This window comes from Caretta caretta, chromosome 13 (assembly GCF_965140235.1).
Source record: "Caretta caretta isolate rCarCar2 chromosome 13, rCarCar1.hap1, whole genome shotgun sequence".
NCBI classification, from domain to species: domain Eukaryota; kingdom Metazoa; phylum Chordata; order Testudines; family Cheloniidae; genus Caretta; species Caretta caretta.
This window is the reverse complement of record NC_134218.1, coordinates 18,472,452-18,497,963: the sequence shown is the minus strand read 5'-3', so window position 1 is coordinate 18,497,963 and position 25,512 is coordinate 18,472,452. Positions and strand designations below refer to the sequence as shown.

Here is a 25,512-nt window from a genome sequence, read left to right as displayed (position 1 = left end):
TTTGGACTGCACAGAAACAGTAATAATTGTTAACCTCTGACACTTTAGTTCCATAGAAATAATGGTCATCGCTGAAGATACGGATCTGCTCTCCATTACACTGAAATTGACATGGCCTGCACAAGTGCAACTGAGGACGCATTTCAATCTAACAATCTTCAATTAGTTAACTACTTTTCTTTAATCATGACATGGTTTTCTAAGGATATACAGTAGTAGCAAATAAAAAGAAAGGGAAGGAAAACCAACTCCAATTGTGGCTTGCAATGCATCTATCATCATTCAACCTCCAAGTGCCTACTAATGAAGCTTTAAAATAGTACAGATCTTTAACTAGTCTCTAGTGAACTATATGTTATATGCTACCCTCAGAACTGATCTGAAATGCTCCATAAATTTACTGGCACTGAGCCGAAACAGTGCACTTCTTTAACCTGTTTGATCTCCATCAGGAGTGAAGCTTTAGTTTGTTATGCTGTTAATCACCACTAGGAAGCCACAAGGAACAAAGGGGAATAAGAGGTGTGGGGTATAGGAAGGCAGAGGGATAGAAGGTTCTGTAACCACTAGTTCACACACACTAGCCACTCCAGAACTTGGAATTGAACCCAGAATTCTTAAGTCCCAACAGTTCTCTCCCGTCAGCAAATACCTGTGAAACCCACTGATGGGTTAGCTAAGGAAGTAGGCAGTGCTCTGGATCTAAAGGTGCCAACTCTGCTAATAATCCATATGCAAGTCAATATGGAATTTCTGTTTTTTCCAGTCCACTATTTTAAAAAAACCTATGAAATTACATTAAGAAAAATATAGGTCAAATTTCACACCTTTAGTGTTCATAAAGTATTGAAAAGTTAGAAATCACCAGTGCAACTTAATTCAGCCCCCTTGTTCATATTCGTTATTATACAGTCTTTAATTACACAAGTACATCCCCCCCGAACCCTTGCCTTGTTCAATGCACAGGATAGTTGGTGCTTTGGGAAGGAATCAAGGTTGTGCAGTGAAGGGGACTATTGTCAGTACACGCTCTGCCTTGTTTGTTTCAGAAGTTGGAATGTGTGTAGTGATGAAGCAGGGGGTTGCAGGAACAGAAAGGATGGCCTCCTAGTTACGATAGTTTAATATTGTCCTGAAAAATTGGATTCTAACTCTGCCTCTGCCACAGAGTTCCTATGTGATGCTGGACAAGACACTTTAAGCCATACTTTTCACATTTTGCCACTAATTAAGTCATCCTCATTTTCCAGTGCTCAGCTTGAGACAACTGGGGCCTGATCTACAGAAGTGCTCAGCACACTTATCTGAAAGTGAAGTCAATGACAACCATGCTTTGAACATGTGAAGTGCTAAAAAATACCAAGTACTCTAAAAATCAAGTCCTAGAAGTCTTAAGTTGGGCACCAAAATTAACCGACACTTCTGACCTTAATTTCTTCATGCCTCAATTTTCCATCTTTGAAATGGGTTTAGTAATACCACCTCACTTATTGTGAAGATGAATTCATTAGTGTTTTTGAAGCATTCAGGTGCTATAGCGATGAGTGACCAAAAAAACATGAAAACACTGATAATTCTGCATTAAGCACATGATTTGGATGGTGTATGATAAATAAGGCCTATAGTCACATATTGAATGAGGAGAATAAAAAGAAATATTTAATAACTATCATCTGCACCATCCATCCTGTGCACTGAATGAGGAAGGGTGTTTGTGAAAACAAAATAGTATGTAAGCATGTCATTAAAGGCTGTCATAATGCATACGCACAGTTGCCTGGACTACCTTAATGAGGGTGTTTTTTAACTTGATTTTACAAGCAGAACATTCTGTTCATGTAGGTTTGGTGGTTTTGTTTTTTTTTTTTTTTTAATATAATTGTATGTTGGTTGTTAAAGACCATGAGATGTTAATGACTTCCAGGAGCTCAAATTCAAACCGGTAACCCAGACATAAAAGTTAGCATACACCATTAACGCCCCCCGCCCCAAGCCAATCAGTTCCCCTTGAAACTTATCACAATCTTTTCTAGGATAACCATTGACTTTTCAGTGAATAAGAACAGAATATTTACATTTGCTAGAAAAGTTTTATATATTACCAAAAATGGTGCTAAATTTGCTCATGCCACACTCCACAATGGTAGCGCCAGCTAAGAGCACTTACAGCTGGAGAAGAGCCAAGAACCAGAGCCAAATGTACCACTGACTTCCATTAAAGCTCTGTAGAAAGAGAGAGGGAAGCAGGCTCCTAGGGCAGCTGAGGAAACAATCATGACAAAAAGTGCAATTCTATTGAAAGTCACATGCAATGGGAAGGTCAGTGGAGTTGTGCCTCTGAATCATTTAAAATTAAACCCACATTAGCTTTCTCTCTAAGCAATGATTTTTTTTTTCTTCCCTCCATCAGCGTTAGGGTCAATAATAAGTACTTCACCCGAGGAAAACACTTAACATTGTTTTATGTCAAAAACTGCTTTCTATTTCTTTAGTTTCTGAAAGACTGAGCACAATCTCTACAATATTGCCAAAGCCAAATATTGTAAACTGAGTCTTACATGCTCCAAATTCCTTATGCCGGAACAGCAATAAAAGGAACTCTCAGCTTCTCTTACTATCAGCTATTAGCACTGTAAATCATTTTATTTTGATTAGCAAGTTTTGCAGTGCTTGGCATTTGCTCTGTATCTGATTAAGAGTGAGCTCAGTGGCTGTGTAACTGCCTTCCTTGAGCTCCAGCATAACAATTCTTGTTGTGCAAAATATTCACACTGAAAGGTGAAAGCCTTAGAAGTTGAAGTTTCCTCATTCTGTTCCATTTTGTGAAATTAGTCCAATTTTATGAAAAAAGTTGAGCAAAATAACTTTCACAACAATATGGTAGAGTTTTTTTTGTATTAAATAATTTGTCAAAGAAAAAGATCCTCTTTTGGACTGAAATACTTTATAAAGATTACCTTGTGTATTGAAACATGTGAAAATGTAAATTTTCATGTACTTTGCATCTATAAAATGAGTTTTCATAACATTTTGCATTGAAGTCACCAAAGGCACAATTTCAAAACTCTTCATTATTTATTGTCATAACCCACATGGCCTAATCAAAATATTAATGCAAACTGTTCAACGGGCCTGGTCATCTACAGTTAGATATTCCAGCTAGCCTCCCCCTGAAGTTTCCAATGACAAAAATGTTTTGTTGCAATCATAGTACTGATGACAATAAATGTCATTACTGTCACAAACTCTAATTTCAAGGCTAATCTACAAAGAATAGAAAAAATGGTCCATTACAGAATTGTCCATCCCACCCTGCTACATAGACAAGTTTCTCTGCAAGGAGGCAAAATTTGTTTAAAGAAATAAAAAAAGCAGATTGGAAGGAGGTGCTGCACATTGGCAGTCCCACTGGGATGGCTAACAGCCGAAACTTGGTGACCTTTATCGACATCTCATACCACCACAGCTGCAATCAGCAAAGATGCCCAAACTGGAGCTCATTCAAAAAAAAAAAAAAAGGCATGCATGGCAAGCTTTGTAATCTACTCCCATCCTCGCTCAAAACAGCCTGAATTTGTCGACCTTCACAGCACACGGCATAGCTGATTTACTTACTCAAGAATCTGAGGAGGTAGGCAGGTAATAAAGACTAATGTTGGTGGAAAAGGGGTATTGTTTTGGGATTGGTTTTCTGTGATGGATGGCCCCAGACTGCAAGAGACTTCAAGTGAGGTGGGAAAATGGATAGAAGTCTTGAGAACATTCCTCGTGTTAGCTGTTTGAATATCATCACCTGTCACAGAGAAAACAGAGCCATGATCTCAGGATGCAGAAGGTAAGGGAAGGTGAAGATGATTTCTAAATACAGAATTCAAATTCTGCTCCCAGTTCACTTCTGTGTAAATATTAAGCAACTCCATGGATATCAATGAACTTGCACTGGAATAACTGAAATCAGAATCCAACACATATCTGGTTACTAACTGTACGATCTCAAATGATAAAATAGTTTTGAGAGAATAATTTTTATACCCTAATGTGGGGATACCTCCCTCCCCCCATACCAACCCCAACAACCAAACAAAACCCAGACAAATTCAAAGTACAAGCTGACATTGCATCTTTCATGAGCCAGCGTGATTGGCCAGCGCAATCAGTCCTGGAAGTGATGGATTCATCACTTCTGCCCCAGGGCCCACACCCACTTAGGGACAGCCCTGGCCCTGGGGCCTGGAATTGCTGTTGGCTGGCCTCATGGTGGGAAAGGTATAGCATTGACACTTGTAGCTGGCTCACAGAAGGTTGTACTATTTCCTTAACTCCTAATTTCACATAGTCCAGAAATGACAGTTTGTTACCATTTTACAAAAAGCTACAATATCAATGAATTATCTCTCTTATTTGAAATATTTTTTCCCAATATAAAAAACAATTTTGGCTAGATTCTCAGCTGGGGTAAATAGGCATAGAGTTCTATTGAGTTCAGTAAAGCTACATTAATTTGCACCAGCTGAGAATCTGATCCTTACTAGCAAACAAGTGCCAATTAACATAGTACAAGAGGTTTCTGTACTCACAAAGATCAGCAATTGGTCTTCTATAGACCAACACCAAAAAGCGCAATGGACAAGAATCCAACAGCAACAGCTGTAAAATATTACCAAAAATAAACTATAAGGAGAAAGCATATGCTCTAACGGGGTCGGGGTGTACACAGTCTTTACTTATTCCTCAAATCCTTTACACTGGTATGATGATTTTGCATTTGCATTGCATATTTCATCCCAAAACACTGCAGAAGCTGCTATACAAGTTAAAACAAGGATTTCACTCAGCAACAAAAGGCTTTCCCCTTTGGGGTGCAACAGCACCTGTTTAGCATCAGACAGCGGCATAACATTTTAGGACAAGAAATGAAAAATATTTTTCTCCTCCTGAAAGTGCAAAAGGATTTTAGGTAATTGCCCAACTTGGAATTTTGCCACTTATCACCCCTACTCTTATAGAAATGGCCACTAGAGCTTTAAGAATGTGTTTTTCATAAGCATGAATGTTAAACATTCTGAGAGCAACTGTAATTGTCCTTATATGCACATATAGTTGCCTAAGTTCAGTTATGAAAATCAGGTCCTAGGTGACAAGTCTTAGTTTTATGTCTTGTCCAAAAGAGAGCAGTTCTACCATGTGGAGACACTGATTCAGTCCTGACTCCAATGGAAGAATTCCATCCATGGAATCACCAGCGGCATTTTGCACAGCACCTGCAGGAACAACTCCCATACAGGCATTAACTAGAGCTGATAAAATCTCTGTGCAATTAGACTTTTTTTTTTTTTGGGCTTAAGTTTCAGTGAAAAAGATGGGAATAAAACTGTTCAGGAACAATCCCCCTCTCTTCCCCCATTTTAGATCGTTTTAAAAGGTTGCTTATTACCTTGAGCCCTAAAGCACACTTTCCCCCCTCAAAACACCAAGAAAAATTAGTTCACAGTACAAGTTAACTGCCTGTTACGCAACGTGTGTAAGACAGTCCAATGCATGTCAGAAGGGTTCTGCATGATGGAGGGACTGGCGGTCAGCACTGTCCACTTTCACAGTTAACCAGCACTCAGCACAGTAACTAGGCACTATAATTTGAATCATGGCAGTGCTTAGAACCCCCAAACAGAGATCAGGGCCCCATTGTACTAGTTGTTTATACAAGAAAAAAAAATAAATGAGATTCTTTGCCAAAGAAAGTTTGCACTCTAGATTGGACATGTGCAGTCTCGCCTATTTTTGTAGGCACACACCAATGAATCATAACACAATTGCTTTAATTCATAAAGTCTTCCTGAAACTGGGTTCGTACTCCTTACTTCTCTACTATTCCCACTGGGGTAATCACCAGATGTGATACCAGGATAGCTTTTCCAAATCCTGCTGCTCCTGCAGAACAAGCATAGAGGGTTGAGAAGATCTCACTGTTACTCTTGAGAACAGTGTCACTAGTGTTGCAGGTGTACACTTTCAGGGAGCAATAGACCAAACTAGGCCACTGTGACACCAGTGCTAGCATCATAGCATTGTGTATGCGGACACTGATTCCAGCACTGAGAGTTGTGCTTTTGGAGTGTACTTTTCGAAAGTACTGAGCACCCACAAATGCAGATGAGGAATTGGAATACAAGTGATCAGGACTACAGAAAATTGTGTTCACAGTGGCTACTGTGACTATGATTCACCGACTTTGATCCAGTTTGTAGGTTTAAACCAAGTCACCACAGAGCAACTAACTTCTGTGAAAATGAACAGTTGTAATTGTGAAAAACATTTTCTCTTTTTGAGGGGCATTGGAAAAAGCAAAAGATTTAAAATGCTACAAATACAGTTTTAAGGAACACAACAGAAGTATCAATTATGTGAGAAGATTATTACAGATAAGTCATGTAATGTGGGAGAAAGGGGGTTTAATTTAGTGTTGCATAGGAGATCAACATGGCAAACCAGGTGTTTGGATGTCTTGTAAGTTATGTAAGTTTATTAATGATCTGGATGATGGGATAGATGGCACCCTCAGCAAGTTCACGGATGACACTAAGCTGGGGGGAGAGGTAGATATGCTGGAGGGTAGGGATAGGGTCCAGAGTGACCTAGACAAATTGGAGGATTGGGCCAAAAGAAATCTGATGAGGTTCAACAAGGATAAGTGCAAACTCCTGCACTTAGGAAGGAAGAATCCTGTGCACTGCTACAGGCTGGGGACCGACTGGCTAAGCAGCAATTATGCAGAAAAGGACCTGGGGATTACAGTGGATGAGAAGCTGGATGAGTCAGCAGTGTGCTCTTGTTGCCAAGAAGGCTAATGGCATATTGGGGAGCCTTGCCAGCAGAACAAGGGAAGTGATTATTCCCCTCTATTTGGCACTGGTGAGGCCACATCTGGAATATTGTATCCAGTTTTGGGCTCCAAACTACATAAAGGATGTGGACAAATTGGAGAGAGTCCAGCAGAGGGCAACAAAAATGATCAGGGGGCTGGGTCACGTGACTTACAAGGAGAGGCTGAGGGAACTGGGCTTGTCACTCAGAAGAGAAGAGTGAGGGGGGATTTGATTGCAGCCTTCAACTACCTGAAGGGGGGTTCCAAAGAGGATGGAGCTCCGCTGTTCTCAGTGGTGGCAGATGACAGACAAAGGAGCAACGGTCTCAAGTTGCAGTGCGGGAGGTCTAGGTTGGATATTAGGAAACAGTATTTCAATAGGAGGGTGCTGAAGCACTGGAATGGGTTACCTAGGGAGGTGGTGGAATCTCCATCCTTAGAGATTTTTAAGGCCCAGCTTGACAAAGCCCTTGCTGGGATGATTTAGTTGGTGTTGGTTCTGCTTTGACCAAGGGGTTGGACTAGATGACCTCCTGAGGTCTCTTCCAACCCTAGTCTTCTATGATTCTATGTCCATTGCATTTGTTTTGTCCCTAGTTTAGGATCTTAAAACAATATGTATTTATTTAATGAAAGTTTTACAGCTCACCTCAACAGTTCTCATTTGCTGAAATAATGGGAATTTCTCTCCACAGAAATAGAAACTGTATATAATCTATTGAGCTACTATTTTCACTGAAGTCTCTTTTAGAGCAGAGATGAGTTCTGAACCTGAGTGAGCATTTGCCAGTCTTTGCTGAAGAAAGAGCTGTGACTACAGACACTGAACATAGTGAATTGACTGCCTTGGGCTTCTACTTAAAAGTGATTCCTTCTGGCCAAGTACATAGTATGTTTGCAAAGAGACATGTTTCAATAGCACTTTCAAAAAGGACTTCAGCTTCGAAGACTTTCACTGAGACTATGGGAGATGTTTTCAGGTATACATTGTTATTTTACAGAAAATTATGACAGCCACACCCCAAGGCATGCAACTAGTGCAAATCTTCTAATATCTCCTAAAAAAAAATCTTGGAACCAAGCCATGCTAACCTCTTCAGACTTCAGGCAGTATCACAGATCCCATTTCATGCCTCATTCAAAAAGGCCTTTTTCCTTTTTGTGTATTAAATGGTTTAATTCACAAGTGATTCAAGTCAGCATAATTATCCAAAAACAGCATGCTTCCGTAATGTAATATGAATTACATTTTGTTCATCCTGATTAAACTATGTTGCACTTGCAGAGTCATCAATTGACGGTGCTTCTTATGTGCTGCAAAGCATGAACCATATATGTAAAAACTCACTCAACTGGAATGTTTGAGTGAGTTAAATTTTATAGTAAAAATACATCAGCGGCTTTCTAACTTATTTCACAACAATGCTTCCAAAAGAAAACAATTAATTATGTGAACTACATGTGATGGCAGTTTCTAGGGAAAGAAAATTTCATTATTTACTAGTAATCTTATTTATATGGAACCTTATATCCTAAAAGGACCTAAAGAATTTACAGAGACAGTAAACATTCTCTCAGCAAGAACTTCTGCACAACGTAACAGCAACAGTTCAGGACAAGGGATGAATAATGTGTTCAGTTAAACCAGAGGGGGAATTTAAGAAGACAGAATATAATTAATCTTGTTGGAATCTGGCCACAACAACAGTGCTAACATCCCTACTCTAGTGAAGAGAGTCATGGGACTTTAAATGAACACCAAGTGGACAAGCCCTCTGTTATGCATCTCTTCCTCAAAGATGCTACTTTCTGCAGCAGTGACCTCAGCACTGGGCTGACCAGGCCAACCACTGTTTAGCTTTTGAGATCTGACAAGATCACAGGCTGAGGCAACATGGCTGCAAGCCATAAAAATTAACTACTACACTAAGTAATTGGTCTGAGCAATCAGAGGAGGATGTAAACAGTTTACAGCTCACTCCTGGCTTTCACTTTACTAGCCCTCTCTCTCTCTCTCCTGGTTTTACTGTGTCCATGTTGCTTTTTATGAGCAATTTGATAAATTATATCCTGCAATTTTCTTACAATGATACAAAATATGTAAACTGATTAGCCAATAAACACCAATTTCCATTTTTGCCTAGTGTTGAGGTTTCGCTCTTTTTTACAGCTGCTAAGCTGCTACAGTAAAAAAAAACAAAAACCATTACAAGATGCAAACATTAGACACACAGGGCTAGGCTGGAACTTTACCACCTGCCCTGAGTAAGAGGAGGTCCCTAGCTGCACTCCCTCAAGAGCTGAGAGAGAATGAATGGTCAGAGTCAATTTCTTCCCTGTTCCCCTCTTGCTGTGGGATGGAGAAGAGAATAATGTGGAATAAGAGCTATTCCCAGTCCCTTGACCCTCTGACCTCCACTCCCTACCAGTTGCTCACAGTGGGGTGAGCAGGCCTTGTTCTCCATACACCAGGTAAAGTCATAATCTGAGCAGGGCCAAGCAAGGGAATAATTGAGAGAGGAGGGACGGGGTTTATCCACCCTCTCTCTCCTGCACAGATTAAATAAGGGCTGTGACAATCTAGCCCATAGGCAGAAGAAGCGACTAGGAGTTATATGGCCTCTTTCTTTTCTTCAGTTATTAGAAGCACTCTGAACCCAGTGTGGCAAGGCACTACAGTGGATGAAGTTTTATTATAGGCAAGGCTGACAATACTGCCTATTATTGAGGCTGTGTGACACTTCCCATTATAAGACCATGTTTTCAGTTGTTTATAACTTTGCCAAACTTTTATCATTTGGCTGAAAAGTTCCATGCTTGGTGTCTGACTCAGGTTGATATGTTGTAGGTGGGTTTTTTAAACATTTTATTTATTTTTTTTAAAAGAAGAGTGCAACCAAAATGGTTCAGCCGTTTCCAAGAACCAGGCTGGAGAAAAATGCATTGTTTTGCCCACGTTAAAAATTCCATTGATCTTTCATTTGAAAGCTCCACTGTCCCCATCCTTTGGAGTAGGGGCTTGGAATTTGACAGGAGGTGCCTTTGTCTGAGATGTGTGCCTTTAGCAGTCCTCATGAATATCCCCCCAAATTTGGCCAAGTTATAAGCCTTAAAAGTTCCAGTTCACACATGCTCAATAGAGACTTCGATTTTAGCAGCTTAAAAATCTCTGAAGATACCATCCTCACTGAGCACCCTTGAACTTCTCACAGCTCTTAGTGCTGACCAGGCTGTGCATGTGCTATCCCAACAGTAACTGAACAAGCTCCAACCCCTCACAGCTCCTATACATGACAGGACTGCACATGAGCCATATGCATTGGAACTGATATCAGGGAGCCTCTCTCCATGACCTCCACCCGTTCAGTGCAGCAGAGGAAGCTCTCTCATTCCAATGCAGAGGGGACAAAAATTGGACTTGGGGAGAGGGAAAAAGGAATTTGGGATAAGGAGTCTGGTGAGACTGGGACTGTAAGGAGAAAGGAGAGAGAAATTGTGGCTTGGCAAGGAGACTGGGACCAGGAATCAGTGAGGGAAAAGATGGGAAGCAGACTGGAAACCAGTTGCCTGGGTGGCTGGGGGAACACTGAGATTGGATGAGGGAGGGAAGACTGGGGGGAAAGGGTGGGAAGACTGGGATTGGCTGGACAAGGAGACTGGAACTAGGAATCAGTATTTGGGAAAATATGGAGCGGGGGGGGGGGGAGGAGAGAAGAGATAGATCAGACAAGAAGCTAGAGTATGAGGGGAGAATTTGAATTAGCTGGACAAAGATTGGAACAAATAGCCAGAATGGAGGAGATCGAGGCAAGGAGCCAGGGAAGAAGTAGGGGGAAAGAATGAGATGGAAATAAGAGCCTGGGAAGAGAGACTAGGATGGGATCCAGGGGGCAGGGGAGGGAGGGGAAGAGGGTGGCAGGGGACAGACATCATCAAGGAGCCAGGAAGGGGCAACTGGAACTGACTGGGCAAAGAGACTGGGTATGGGGAGGGGGGATAGATTGGGACTCTGACAGCAAGCCTAGGACTGGGACAGCAAGAATGGGACTGGGACAAGGAGCCCAGAGTGAAGAAGAGATAGAACTGGGACAGGGCAAAGCGTTGTCAAGCTTTGGGGGAGGGGCACCTAATCAGTTTAGTGCTATGGAAAATGTTACCTTATGACTCATTAAAATCATCTGTTTTCAAAAAATATTATGGAAGGGAAAGTCTTAAAACAGATCCTATACTATAGTACTTTATATTTAGCATAATCATGGGCTGATTCCCCACTGTCTTGCATCTTGTATCCTTCAGAATTTAAGCTCTTGGGAGCAGGAACTGTCTCACTCTGTATACCGCTTACACAACGGGGCTTGACCTACATGGACATGTAGGTGCAACGTACAGATAAGAAATCATTTGCATCTATGTGAAATGAGCAGAAAATGGGATTAAATATTGCCATGCTAATTGGGCAGTATCTGACACTTGTGTAGAGGGGATGTGAACAACAAAACAAGGTGCATGGCAGGTTTTTGTTTGTTTGTTTTTTTAAATATTTAGTTTAGAATGACTTATTCTTCACAGGCCTTCCCATTCATCTAGTTCTTATAATACGAAGTAACAGTGATAAGTCTGCTATCCCAATAAAAGAATGGCAAACACAGAAGTACAGAAATCTTCCACTGTTTCTATAAAAAACCTCAGTTTGGTGTCAGACAAGTTAAAGAAAAGTGTATTTTATAACAGGGAGATGGACTGAAAGTTTTATAGCATGACAATGAAAATGCCAACTCATGATTTTAATAAGTACAATTACAGTACTATACATGCTGTCTAGACATAGTGGAACAGAATCTACAGTTCCTAATGTAAACAATATTTATTATACGGAACACCCAAAGTAAATTATGGTCCTTTTCATATCCTGAGATACACTAAAGCCTGTAAGAGGAGGTGATTTCTTTTTTTTTTTTATGAGGCATAGGAAAGAAAGCCCTGGCTATTACCTATTTATTTTAAAATTTACAGTGCTTCAACAACCCTAGTAATGTAATCTAAATTCAACCAGCATTTTGAATTTCCCTGCACTTCACAAGGCAAACTAGCATTTGCTTTTCTTGGATGAGAGTTTAGACTCAATTTATGAGGAAAGTATTTACCGGTCTCAGTCCAGGTAATTATGCACTGCATAAAGCAATTTATATATTCATAACTCTGGTTACCAACTTGCAAATCTAGAAGACACACACCTTTAAAAGGTAAGTGTGCCAAAAAGTTTAACTGTCCTGAAATGAGAAGTCTCTGGATGGCATAGGGTGGTTTTAGCCTAACTAAATTAAAGCTCTGGAGATGGGACATGTCTTTCCCACTCTCTTTCTGAAAAAGTTATGGTGAAAACAGTACTTAAAAAGCCAGAGTATGCTGCAAAAGATACCTGCAATCTCACTGAGCTGCATCTTTGGTCGCTGGTTTAAAGGCTATTGCTTTGGTCTGATTATGAAGGGACATTTCTTTCTCCTCTTCCTGAACTCTCTAAGGGACAAACACTGAGGTCTGCCACTGAGGTCTATGGCAAAACTAATGACTTTCATGAAGCCAGGGTTTCCCTCAGTGAAGTCACATGTAATGAAGAATTTCCTATAGTTTCTCATTCCACAACTGGGAGGGGAAGTGTGGCTTTTAGGTAACAGTGAGATAATGGTAATAATCTATACATATATTTCATTATTATATTCTTTGTGGATTGCTACCACTTTATGGAGCTTTCCATAAAACTCAGTAAAGCAGAAGGATGTTTATTCATTTACTATTTTAAAAATGTAGCAGATAGCCCATTTGTAAGCTCTCTTATGCAGCACGTACTAAGACAATAAATTCCATCGGGCAAGGGGTGGGCTTTGCCATTGATGCTCATGACTGTTAGTGTTCCATAAATTCTTCAGTTCATGGATTAAGCCTGTTTATTGTATTTATCATTCCTCTCCAGTGTAGGAGAATTAGCATAGGATAATAAAGCAACCTTGTAAACGTTAATGATCACCAGAAATAAGCGTTAAGCACATTTTCTCTTTCCTGATGTGTATTCTTCAGTTAATCTAAAATAAAAGTCATGCCTCAGTTCAGGTACACAGGAAACTGCCAGTGTTCAGGTATCCTGATTATGTAGGCATTGTATCTAGAGTAGGGTACTTTACCATATTTACTAGAGTATTTGATAGGAAGTCTGAAAGACTGAGGTTCTCATCCCTGCTTCAGCCCCTGAACACCAAGCAAAAGGGTCAGAGCAGCATCAAGGGGACCTAAAACCCCAAATCTGGCCAGATGAGAATTTCCCAGCAAAGCAAGTGTCGAAGACAGACAGAGACTGTCTTTTGAGTACCCCTTTACAAACCACAGCACCAACAGTGTTGCAGGGACAGGGTAGGAATAGGAAGGGGTGGGCTTCCTACATGTCTGGATCACTTCACTCACTGCTGAATTGCAGTCACTTTTTGGATGACAGGTAGCAGCTACAATGGATTTAAAACATAAGGGGAAAATTATCAAAATTTCTTTTCCTGTTTTCCTTGCCATTTCAAGGTCAGTAATTTAACACATCATAGCAAAGTGACAATAGTTCAGGACAAGAGATGAAGGCAAGGCAAATGTAGATAAACAAATGTAGTGTACACAGTCAACAACATACGAGCTAAGGAGGCTAAATCATTTTGGCAAATGAAAAAACCAAGGATACTGTAACTTTTTTTTTTTGGTAAAAACATAATAGATAATTCTGGCAAGCAGATTTTACACGCAAGAACAACTTATTACTTAAGCACACTTACAAATTTTGTTTATGTTCTTTAACTTGTTCCCAGCATTAAAAACCCTTAGTTTTGTTCGCAAGAAAGAGCTTAGAGGATAAAATTGATATTTCTTAGCAGCATTTACCATCAGAAGATACAGGGAGATCTGAAGACTCTGAAGAATTAACATTCAATCAGTGTTAATGTAATTAAGACCAATTCTAACCCTCTTATTTCTCAGGTCCTCAGAGCTTTCTTTTATATCAAAGACACATTAAAAAGGTGCCTTTTATATCAGAGTGAAACCTTCCATCTGAGCCTCCATGTTCCATCTCCAACATTGATAGCAAGCATGTTACAGATACAGACTAGAGCATGCATCTGTCTGACCAAGAATACTTCCACAAATTTATAAACTGAAAGAGGAACACAAATGAGGAAGTTGAATACACTTACTGAGAACAGACTTAGAGCAGAAAAACTATTAGATGAGAAAAATACAGGTTTCAGAGTAACAGCCGTGTTAGTCTCTATGCGCAAAAAGAAAAGGAGTAGTTGTGGCACCTTAGAGACTAACCAATGAGCTGTAGCTCACGAAAGCTCATGCTCAAATAAATTGGTTAGTCTCTAAGGTGCCACAAGTCCTCCTTTTCTTTTTGAGAAAAATACAGTTTTCTATTTAACTGCAATGAAGGTCAACACAAATTTAAAATGTACTGAATGGTTAACTACATCTTTATACTTCTCTAGCAGAAAAGCATTTTCTAATCAGCCTGTAGTTAATTGGTTTTCACCGACTTCCTTTTTCTATGCTGCCTTGATACTGTGTATGCAGAGCTACATTTAAATGTCAATAAGCTTCCTTGATGCGCTCACATACACAAGCCCAGGCAAAATGGGTTTTGTTCAGGTTCTAGTTAATCACCCTAAATTCCATTACTAAACCCAAATGTAAAATAAACCTGTTGCTATGCCTTGCCTCCCTCTGCTCCCCCCAAGTGGTCATAGTTTGCTTTATTTCAGAATTTTTTAAGCTTTGTAGCAATGACTGCTAATTTAGGGAAAATCCTAACTCTTAATCCTAGGATTTCAGAAAAATCTTAGTATGAAAGAATAATCTCTGTGACCATGACTACTTCTCTTAGTTTAAGTTATGTAGGGATGAACTTTCCCAGCTAAACCTATAGTGTTTCTCTTTAATTTCGGTTTCTTGTAACAGTGGAAGAATAGTCTCTCCCCCCGCCCCCACCCCACACACCTGCCCCTCTGCTTTTGAGGTAATGATTTCTGACTGTTCCATTTTTCTAGGTCAGTTTCCTCTTTGTGTGTAGCAATATCACACTGGATAGTTTCTGATCTATAGATAGTCTAACTGTGCTGATATCCATACTGATTGCTAGTGACTTGCAACACAAAGTTCAGCAGAAACTCAATCATTGTTAAACATTTTCAGTATTAAGAGTAATTGGTTATCAAGCTTCTTCCTCCATTCCAGATAAAGATATGAAGTTGTATAAATAATATTTATAAATAACCTTTAAGCACAATAGAGGGTCTAATTTCATTAGGTTTCTGGCCATTGATTGGTATCATTCCTTCCCTCCACCCCTCCAGAATTACTATTCACAGTAGCATAAATTATGCAAACATGTCCAGGAGATTTCCAGTGCCACAGCCCCAGAGCATAGTCTATTTGTGATTATTAAATCAAACTTGTTTCTGTTGCATGGGAGAGGTCATTCTGAAGTGTTATCAAGAACTAATTATGTTGATCCATTGACAAGATTACATTTATTAAAAGCTGGCCTGGGAAGTATTTAGGAAAAGATCTTTTTAAAGGCTGCATTTTGAAAATAAAGCTTAAGATACATATTTGGCAAACCTCTTCATCTGAGGCTGGCAGAAATCGAGGGCAAATATGTTTAAATGAGGAAATTCTAATATAAAAGCAAAGGCTGCCTGGCATTTTTCACATCTGTGAAATGACTTCTTGGTTGATAGGTTTTCATACTCCACGCCCTAATAGGTTGGTTCCTAAACATTTGGCTCAGGTCTGTTGGCTTTAATGGGAGTTTTTGGTGTATGAAGATGATATGACTGGGCTCACTGGGGGTATCTATGGGTGCTTTGGTAGAGGCTTCCTTGAAATCATGCCTCAAAATTGCAAATGCATTTTAATACAATCCACAGACAAAGAGCTTCATTTGGTGTTAGTTAAGGTTGCTCTCAACAATAAACTCACCCATAAAATAAAAAAATAGGCAATACAAAGTTAAGGATTAAAAGGTTGCAAAGTCAAGCACTCAAGTTAGGAAACACCAGAATGAACAGCGCCCATTCAACCTTAATTTGGCCTTCTTGTGTGTATGCATTTATGATATAGCACTTAATTACACGCAGAAGTGATTACCTGAAAAAAGTTTGGTGTACGTGACTTGCCCAGCAACACAGAGGAAATCGGTGACAGAAGCAGGGATAGAATTCTAGACTCCAGGGCAAGGCATTCAACTGTCCTAATCACAAGACCATACTTTCTCTTCCTGCAGTCCGGTTTCATTCACTACAAACCATCCAACTTCTGCAGCAAATGAGGCAGATGTCTACAGAAAACATACCGGTACTCTATTCTCTTTGTGAAATGCCATATTTCACCACTCAGTGCCATGTTGACCAATATATTGACAGTAATTAAACTAAACTGTACTAAGACAAAACATGGTTTGTGTGTTTTTTCCCTGTAACTTCAAATTTACTGGAGCTTCTAAATGACTCTCTTTTAAAAATTGTGTAACAGAAAACTTGAGTAGGGACTCATCTATAAATTCTTGCTTTTTTAAAAAGGTAAATTTTCAGAAAGCCACAGTCCCCTATTTGTAAGAAGCACCTAACAATACAAAATTATATCTTATTTTCCCATAACACTTCAGGAAGGTAACAATTACCATTTGAAAAGTAACAGTATAACTTACTACAGACAGATCTAAAGGACCACAGAAGGAGTTTATCAAAACAGTATGATTTCATTACAGTTCCTCGTGACCCTTCTTATAACCTAGTCTCAGGCAGCTGCTGCCATGAGAACTGGCAATAGTGACTCTCCCCAAGTATGCAAATGAAATGGAAGGAGGGTGTGATGAGTGGCTGATTATCTCTCATGTCACAATATTACTGCAGAGCAGCTGCAGGGGCAGTAAACGTGCATGGGGTAAAACTAGGAAAATCAAGCTTTTTTTTTTTTTTTTTTTTTGACATTCCAGTCTTTCCAAAATTCCTAAAAAAACCAACAACATAAAATATACACTGGAGATCATTTCACATACACATTAAATTAGTGGCTGGAATTTGGTTCAAATTCCCCGTGGCATATTTACAAAGAAGGACTCTGAAAAACATAAAGCACTGTTGTAGGGACCCTGTAAAATAGAAAAAATTCTTATGCAACCCTAAGAATGGTCTCACATCAGCTCCTCTTTCACTAATAAGTCCTTAGTTCAGGTGTCACATTTGTTTGGGAGCTCCAATACCTAAATAGTGCAGGGGAAACGAGATGTATAATACTATCAACTGCTCATGGAAACATGCAACCAACCCTGCAAGGGAGATAAGGTTTCTCAAAACCTTTGATTTAAATTTTATTTATGTGTGCTCCATTCCCAATTTGAGATTATAAACTTAGAAAAGGAAAGATTTTTTAAACCTATCTGCTGTAATGGTGTTTTCTTGTTTTTTTACACTGCGCCACAGAATCATAGGAATTAAAGAAAGGAGAAGATCTATTTGGACCCATCCCATCTGTTCTTGGCTACTAACAGGAGCAACCGTAGCTGTCAGAAAACGTTCTCAGTGATGCTATACCAATAGTAATTTCATCATTGTTTGATAGGATTTGTCTTCTATTTCCTCCGGAACAGAACAAGGGTGAATTGGTGGGTGGCAGCAAGTGCTGTCTAATGTACCTTTCTGGCATTTTTCACATCCGCTTATCTTTTGTTTTCATACTAGAATACACACTTTTTAGTTCTAATTTCCACTCCACTAGAGCACCTGAGTATCAGGCACTATATATTTGTGCCTCTAACACAATATGTATGATGAACTCACTTTCAAACTCTATTACAATGTTACAAATAAATTAAATTGTGCGTACAAGTGGGAGATAATTTTAAAGAAAACTCTGGTTAAAAGACATCAAATATGCTAAAATATAAAATCCATTACATTTTTCCAAGAACAGATAATTTATTCAATGTGATGTTAAGAGTGTTATCTATATCAGTGTGCTTTTACCATCCAACTCAGGACAACAAACTGTATTTCAAATGCTAGTACAATGGTAACAGATGCCATGAGAAAGCAGCCTAGTGAATATACGAAGATGCTGAAAACTTTAAAATGAATAGTCTTGTTCTGAAGTAAGTGGTTTATTAACCTATTGTACTAAACATTGCTTTAGGATGGTTATATATTTGCCCTTTCACTATTAGGCAATGAGGTCTTGATCCTGCAAGGGAATGAGTACTGAATTCAATGAGAATGGAGAGTGCTCAGTTTGCAGGGTCAGTCCCTTAATGACTACTCTTCAGAGGTAGGTTTTGTGGTTTTTCAAGTGTTTGACTACAATGAATTAGGATGTTTGGTAAGTTTGTTCGTAGGTTGCAATAAATATCCTATGAAAAGCCAGTACTGCAAGACTGAGTTCAACAAAGGGTTCAACCACATGAAGTCTATGTATCCACTGTAACAGGTGTGTTTTTCATTTTCATCCAAGTCTGCAACAAAACAAACTCCAGTCAGGACGTTGCATTCACTTTCTGGTTTCACAGCGTGTAACATGCTCTTACTGAAGAGACATATTGTACAGTGCAGCACAGAAATCAGGCTGCTTGAAGAAATGAGAGACCTAGAAATGATCTCTGCTAGATGTAAAGACAGGTTTCAGAGTAACAGCCGTGTTAGTCTGTATTCGCAAAAAGAAAAGGAGTACTTGTGGCACCTTAGAGACTAACCAATTTATTTGAGCATGAGCTTTCGTGAGCTACAGCTCACTTCATCGGATGCATGCATCTGATGAAGTGAGCTGTAGCTCACGAAAGCTCATGCTCAAATAAATTGGTTAGTCTCTAAGGTGCCACAAGTACTCCTTTTCTTTTTAGATGTAAAGAGCATTTCCAGTCATTCACAAATGAAATAATACAAACAGAGATTAAGCAGTGTCTGATAACCCTAAGTGAAAGCAGAATTTTCAAAGTGATGGTATCGGTGCTGGCAAAAAAAAAAAAAAAAAAAAAAAAAAAAAATCTATTGAGTAATCTACTTCTCAAACAATTCTTCCAAAAAAGGGATTTGGTCCAGATAACATTTTGAAGCCAGCACTTGGTAAACAGACATTTTTCTCAGGATGCTCAAAGCATGTTTATATAGGCTATTGTTTAGTTCACTTTCAATACAAGTTACAGCTGAAGCAAATTGGCTGCCCACACCACAGTGATACTACTTCTCTCCCCAGCGAATTATCTAGAATACTGTGGTTCACTCCAGCCTTGGTGTTTTGTTTATTCAGTGCAAGACTCCCACACCAGTATACTCTACAGTAATTGGTTATCCCCTAAGCCACTGCTAGACCAGGAGTGTAGCAAAAAATTCTCATCAGCTTCACACATCAGGGCTCTTTTGGAGTGTTAGCATCAGCGTATTTGCAGCTTTTATTTATTTTTTGACAGCTTACTCTAATCCAAAAGCAGAGTTTTCCATGGTTCTCCCTTGCTAATAGATTTATCAATAGCTAGGAGGAGTGTTTTATAGACTTTCCATCTTATACAAGTGTAGCAGAGTTTCTAATTCACCTTCTGAAACAAACCTGGAAACCCTTTGCTCCAATTTAACTTCAGCTATGAGGGCAAAGCAGGAGATAAAATTTGCAACAGGCAGGTATGTGCATTTTTATGTTTGGTATTTGTGGCAGGTAGAGTCCTGTTGGCTCTATATCATTGGTATCCACTGAAACCATTAATACCAGTTGGCTAAATTATGAACTCCTTACACATACTGATGAGTAGTTTACTCACATGAGTAATCTCAAATTTCAGCAGGACAATTCATCTGTTCTTTACAAAGTGACTAACTACCTTAGCATGGTAATTAAAAAGGTGATTAAGGCAATCAGTGGAGCTGATTAGACTTAGGCCCAGACCATGGCTGGCTCTGTACAAGTGCCCAAAGTGGTGAGAGAGAGGGCACAAGGAACTTTCTGCTTCCTTACAGAGAAGACAGCCTGGCCAGGAATCAGTCATTGCTCTCCTTAAAGCTCCAAGGACCACCTCCTGCTCTGTCTGAAAACACTGACAAAAACCGTGACTGGCTTTAATGGGGTGCAAGATCCATCTCTGACCTATGAAGAGAGGGAATCAAGGAATAGGAATTTTAGGCTGAATATCAGGGCACAATGTGGAAAAGACCCCTCAAATGGAAACCCTATCACCTGAGACATTTGAAACTACTTTACGCTAGACAAAGCACTAGGAAAATTGACTGTAATCAGGGGGTTGATTGGAACCTGAGCAAGGTAATGAATTAGGTGACTTAATTGGTATTTTCAGTCCATAATTTCTATTATATTCTTACCCTTTCCAGATAGCTCCTATAGCCAGGTTCATTCAGACCTTCAGTCCAGCCATGAAAGGAGGCAAGCAGCCATTTTCAGAAGAAAGATCTGCTACCTCTCAATATATTGGACAATAGAATATGTATATATTGAGTAAGCCCAGTCAGGTAAAAGTGTGAATCAGGAACAGTATGGTAAACTGCCACATTCTAAATCCCAAATTAGATCACGCCTTTACTGAACCTGTTGCTTTTTGCTGTCAATCCCACCACTAATTTACTAATCCCCCCAGCTAACAAAGTAGAAGGATTTTATTCCCACCCCATCCAAAACACTTCCAAGCAACACTGCATGCTGTCATAAGACAAAACAAACATCCTCTAACACAGAAGGTCCCTTTTCTTTTTCATCTGGTACAGGTTTTGTTATCCTTACATACCCTCAACTCACTCAAGAAAGGAGTACCCTGGTGTAGCTTGGCTGGCATGAAGGTAGGAAAAGACAAGGGTCTTAACTTCTGTTTCCAGGTTGAGGTAGGAGCTCGAGGTGGAAGGCAGAGCCTGAAAAGGAAACAAACCACAAAGTGTGTGAAACCCAGAATATAAATTTTGATATCCACCACCCCAAACGTGGGAGCACAAGATTTGCAAATTATAGGTCAAGTTCTTATTTCCCCCCACTATCTGAACCGGGAAAGTAAAACTTCAACACAATGGAAAAAATAAGGACATGAGCTGCATTCATTTGTTCTGCAGTCTCAGAGGATGGCCTGTTAAGGATCAACGTTCTTGAAGGCCTTGTTGACCACAGCATGGGTTCCTGGTAACTTTCATGAAAGAGGAGATTTGCTCAACCCTCCATTAATTCCAGCAAATTCAAATTCAAGCATATTGCTTAAAGCACTTTTCTGCATTAGCCCACACATTTAACTGGTACTATTTTTTGTGTTACGTTTTTGTGAGTACACTCAGACACAGACCTTGAGAAAACATTGTTTTGAATAACATTCTTGATTCCCCTTAGCCTATCACAAAGGTCAAAAGGCATGGCATCAAAAAAGCCTTCTCTTTCAAATATATAATTATCCCTCTCTAGCATCTGATCACTCAAGTGAACCATTAAGCTTATCTTTGAGAGAGTGTTATTTACACCTTAGCCTGGACCTTGATCAGACAGGTTTCCACTGTTAAGTCAGAAACCACCTTGCACTCGTGCATGCTAAAAGGTTGTCATTCGCATTCTGATAGCTTTACTGAGATTTAAAGCTGATGGAATAAATTTTGGAGACACTGATGCAAAAAATAAATAAAAACAAGCATCATTAAAACATCAACCTGGCAGCAGGATGGTCAACCCTTCTGCCTCACAGCCAAGACTTGGTTAATCCTGCTAATCAGAGGAATGCTGAAAGTCCTTGGAGTAAAATACTGGCATTGGTCCATCATCTCTCCATGGCAACCTAGTCTTGCTTAGCATCTGTTTATAAATTTTAAAGCTCTGGGGCTTACAAGGTATCTTGCTTTAATTCATGTCGATCAACTGTCCATCATTCAATACACCTACTGCTATGTGAATGAGCTATGGTATTGAGAAATAAAAAATCTGAATATATGGCTAAGATTTTCAGAAATATGAAAAATTTAGCAGCCAATAATTGAATTACCGTAGTTGATTGCTTTAGGACTGCACAGCACAGTACATTAATCCCATAGATAGATGGTTTGCAATGTGTCGTATGTAATCTATGCAGATAACACCTGTGATGAACAGGGAACACAATGCTAACTTTTCCAGCTTGGATACAACTTGATAAATCTCCCAGCCAGTGGGGTGATAGGTGCAGAACTGGGGAAATAAAACAAACTCTTGATCATGTTTGTATGGCCATGGGTTTCCCAGTGACTAGAAAGTGTCTCATGTACATTGCTAAGAATTTTACTTTAAGATTCCAGATACCTTTTAAAAGAGGTGTTGTTAGAAAAAGAAATTGCATATTTGAAAAATAAATGCATATTTTCTTCCAAACTTCTGTGATTAGTTCCTGTGGAAGTAAGGCCTGCATATGACAAATGTTTCTGCCACTTATGTGGTCACAAGTGTAAGCCTTTGGGAGATGTGAAGCACAATTCAGAATTATTCCCTGTACATAGTCATCCCAAAAATTAAACCTCAGCAACATTCACCACATTGTCAAGTGTCTTTCCCCAGAATCTCTTCACTGAGTATTTATGTAGACAGAGTAACAAGTTGCAGCAAAATAAATATTTAATATCTTTTTCTTTACAAGCTGCAATACATTGACAGCAACGTGTGGAAAACAGAATTATAAATAATATGTTTAATTACAATTATTGCATTCATTCTCCAATTCTGTAATTTGACATGCGGAAGAATTTATATCATTCAGATACACAAATGCTGCTACTTCCTACCGCTGCCAAAATGGGTTATCAATTGCCAAATGCTTGCACATATTGTTCTTCACAGTTATAAATGGCTGACTAGGTCTAGATCAGTGGTCACCAACCCATCCATCGCGATCTCTGGCAGCACAGCAAGGCTGCTGCTAAGACAGAATTCCTGCCTGCCCCGTCCCCACACCGCTCCCGGAAGCGGCCAGCACGGCCTTGCGGCCAGGGTGGGGAGCAGGGGTCTCTCTCCATGCGTTGCTCCTGCCTACAAGCGCCGCCCCCCGCAGCTCCCATTGGCTGGGAATGGGGAGATGTGACCAATGGGAGCTTCAGGGGTGGTGCTTGCAGAGAGAGGGAGCACGAGGAGCCATGTGCAACCCGCTCCTGCCGGGTCACATCGACTTCTTTCAGGAGCAGCATGGGGCCAGGTTAGGCAGGGAGCCTGCCTTAGTGTCTGTGACGCTTCACCACCGACTGGGAGCCGCCGGAGGCAAGTGCTGCCCAGAGGGAGGCCGAACCCCAACCCCCATCCCTGAGCCCCCTCCCAGAGCCAGCACCCCATAGCTGCTCCTGCACCCCAAGCCCCAGCCCTGACCCACCTCTGAGAGCCAGCACCCGATACCCCCTCCTGCACCACAAGACCCAGGCCTGACCCCACTTCTGCACCCAACACTCTGCTCCAGCCCTGAGCCTCCTCCCAGAGCCCACAACCCCTCCTGCACCCCAACACTGCCCCAGCCCGGAGCCCCCTCCTACAGCCAAACTCCCTCCCAGAGCTTAGATCCCTCACCCCCTCCTGCACCCCAACCCCTTCCCCCAGGCTCAACCCAGAGCCCCCTCCCACACTGCAAACCCCTCGGCTCCAGCACAGAGCCCATACCCCCTCCTGAACCCCTAACCCAGCCCAGTGAAAGTGAGTGAGGGTGCGGGAGAGCGAGTGATGGAGAAAGGGGGGGGGGGGGATAGAGTGAATGGGGCGGGGTAGATCCTGGGTTGCCCTTAAATTCAAAAAGTAATTTTGGGCGTAAAAAGGTTGGACCATTGTGATTACCAGATGTCAGGCTTAGAATGTCTTATTGATTATTATTCGGCAGATGTTAAAACATCTTGACGTGAAGCCACTTTTTTGTTATGCCAGATGCTGCAGGAGAACTTCACTAATTCACACTAATAAGTGGGAGATTCTTTACAAATTAGCAACTAAATGAGTAAAATGATCAAAAATAATCAAAGATGCCACATTATGAAATGTGCTATATTAATTTATTTTGCAAAAAGTAGTTTGATTTTAATGAGAGCTCAAACTATAGCAGTACAGTACTGGCAAAAGTACAATAGTAGATTTGATAAAGTATTAATGCCACAGAAATAACATCTGTTATCTGCTCTTAAATCTTTCATGAGAATGGGATGACAAAACGGTTTATTTGTGAGTATTACTGGTTTTGCAATTTAGTAAATAGAAAATTAGAGAGGCTCCATTGTAAAACAAAATGGAAAGTGTGTCTTGGGATGGCTTTAAAGAGAATGCAGACTGTTTTTAAAGCTTCCCAGGCTATTTGCATATAATAATTACTTCATGGACATGCATTTGAAATACCAGTAAATATTTTAGTGAGCACATTAAGAGTGCCGTAAATCAGTAATTAACATATTACAGAGCATAAGACATCCTTATGAATGAAAGAGGCTATACAACCTTTCCCTATGCTTTTTGAAAAGTTCATATTTAGGAGCAAGACAAAGAGCAATAAAATGTTATTTAAAACTCCAAATATTCCATATATTTATATTACGCACATAATTTACATTAAACAAACACTATTAAGGCTGCAAAGTCAAGCACTCAAAAGTTAGGAAATATCAGAATTAAGTTTGCCAGTTCCACCTTAATTTGGCCCTCTCATGCACACACATTCTAATGCAGTTTTTAATTACACAATCATATACTATTTTTTCCACCACAGGACCACTGCCTTATGGAGTGCACAGAATAAATGGTGCTTATTGAATAGCTGCTCATTAAGTATTTTGTTTCTCCGCTCCTCCTCATTCAATGTGTGGCCTCATGCCTTATTTACTGCACAATACTCCAACCCTGCAACAGTATTATTAATTTCCTCATGGCTTTTCTATGCTGCTCATCATCACTATATCAGAATGTTTCACAAACATTCAATTACTTTATATTCACAACATGTAGGTTGAGGAGATGGAGATGGTATTATCCCCATTTTACAAAAGAAAAATGTTGATTCGATTCTCTCTCTGTATTGAGACCTCTAGCAAGGAAACAAAATTGGTGTTTGAGACAGATGTAATATTTTTACATAGAGAATTGATGTTCTCTAGTCAACTGGCATTGGGAAGGGTCCCCCTTGAATGTTGTAAAAGTGTAAATTTTTGTAAGATGGATTTTTTTAATGTATTGGATGTAAAAGGGGGACATAGTGAAGTCAGAGAGAACCCCAAGTTAGATTGTGTGTGTTTAAAAGTATTTACACAAAACTGTTTTTACTTAGTTGTTGTTAAGGCAAAATTCTTATTGAAGTCAATGAGCTTGAATCAAGCAAACATGTACAAGGTACTACAATAATTAATCCCACTGAAGTCCTTCTATTCAGCCTGAACTAAAAATAGACACTTTCCTTGAGACAAGGGAGGGGGGGAATGATGTGGTGGAGGCAGTATACTGTGTTTTTATCCCCGCCACCCAAAGAGGCGGGGGGGATGATAGGGCCAGAGAAGACTTGTGCACTGGTTATTGTGTTCCTTCTCTGTGGGCTAGATTGTCACAGGCCACACTTGGCCAAGCAGGGCAGTAGAGCTTCCCGTCTTTGCTCTTCTTGGCTACATTGTGACTCCTGC

At 40.0% G+C, this 25,512-nt stretch overlaps 1 protein-coding gene across 7 annotated transcripts in view; it reads right to left on the bottom strand.

The window, feature by feature from the left end:
* Nucleotides 1–25,512, bottom strand: part of SULF2 (sulfatase 2) — a 238,531-nt gene that overhangs the window by 147,396 nt on the left and 65,623 nt on the right. For 3 of the 7 annotated variants that reach the window (XM_048819458.2, XM_048819462.2, XM_075118782.1), the window contains exon 2: nt 20,684–20,793. The exons of 2 other annotated variants lie outside the window; for them this stretch is intronic. Coding sequence is in view for 1 of the 5 variants with exons in the window: in XM_075118782.1 (XP_074974883.1) it covers nt 20,684–20,793 (110 nt within the window). In the remaining 4 variants the exon portion in view is untranslated. Of the gene's footprint in view, nt 1–20,672; nt 20,794–25,512 lie in introns of all 7 variants that reach the window. 2 more of the 7 variants (XM_048819455.2, XM_048819456.2) reach the window with 1 other exon arrangement.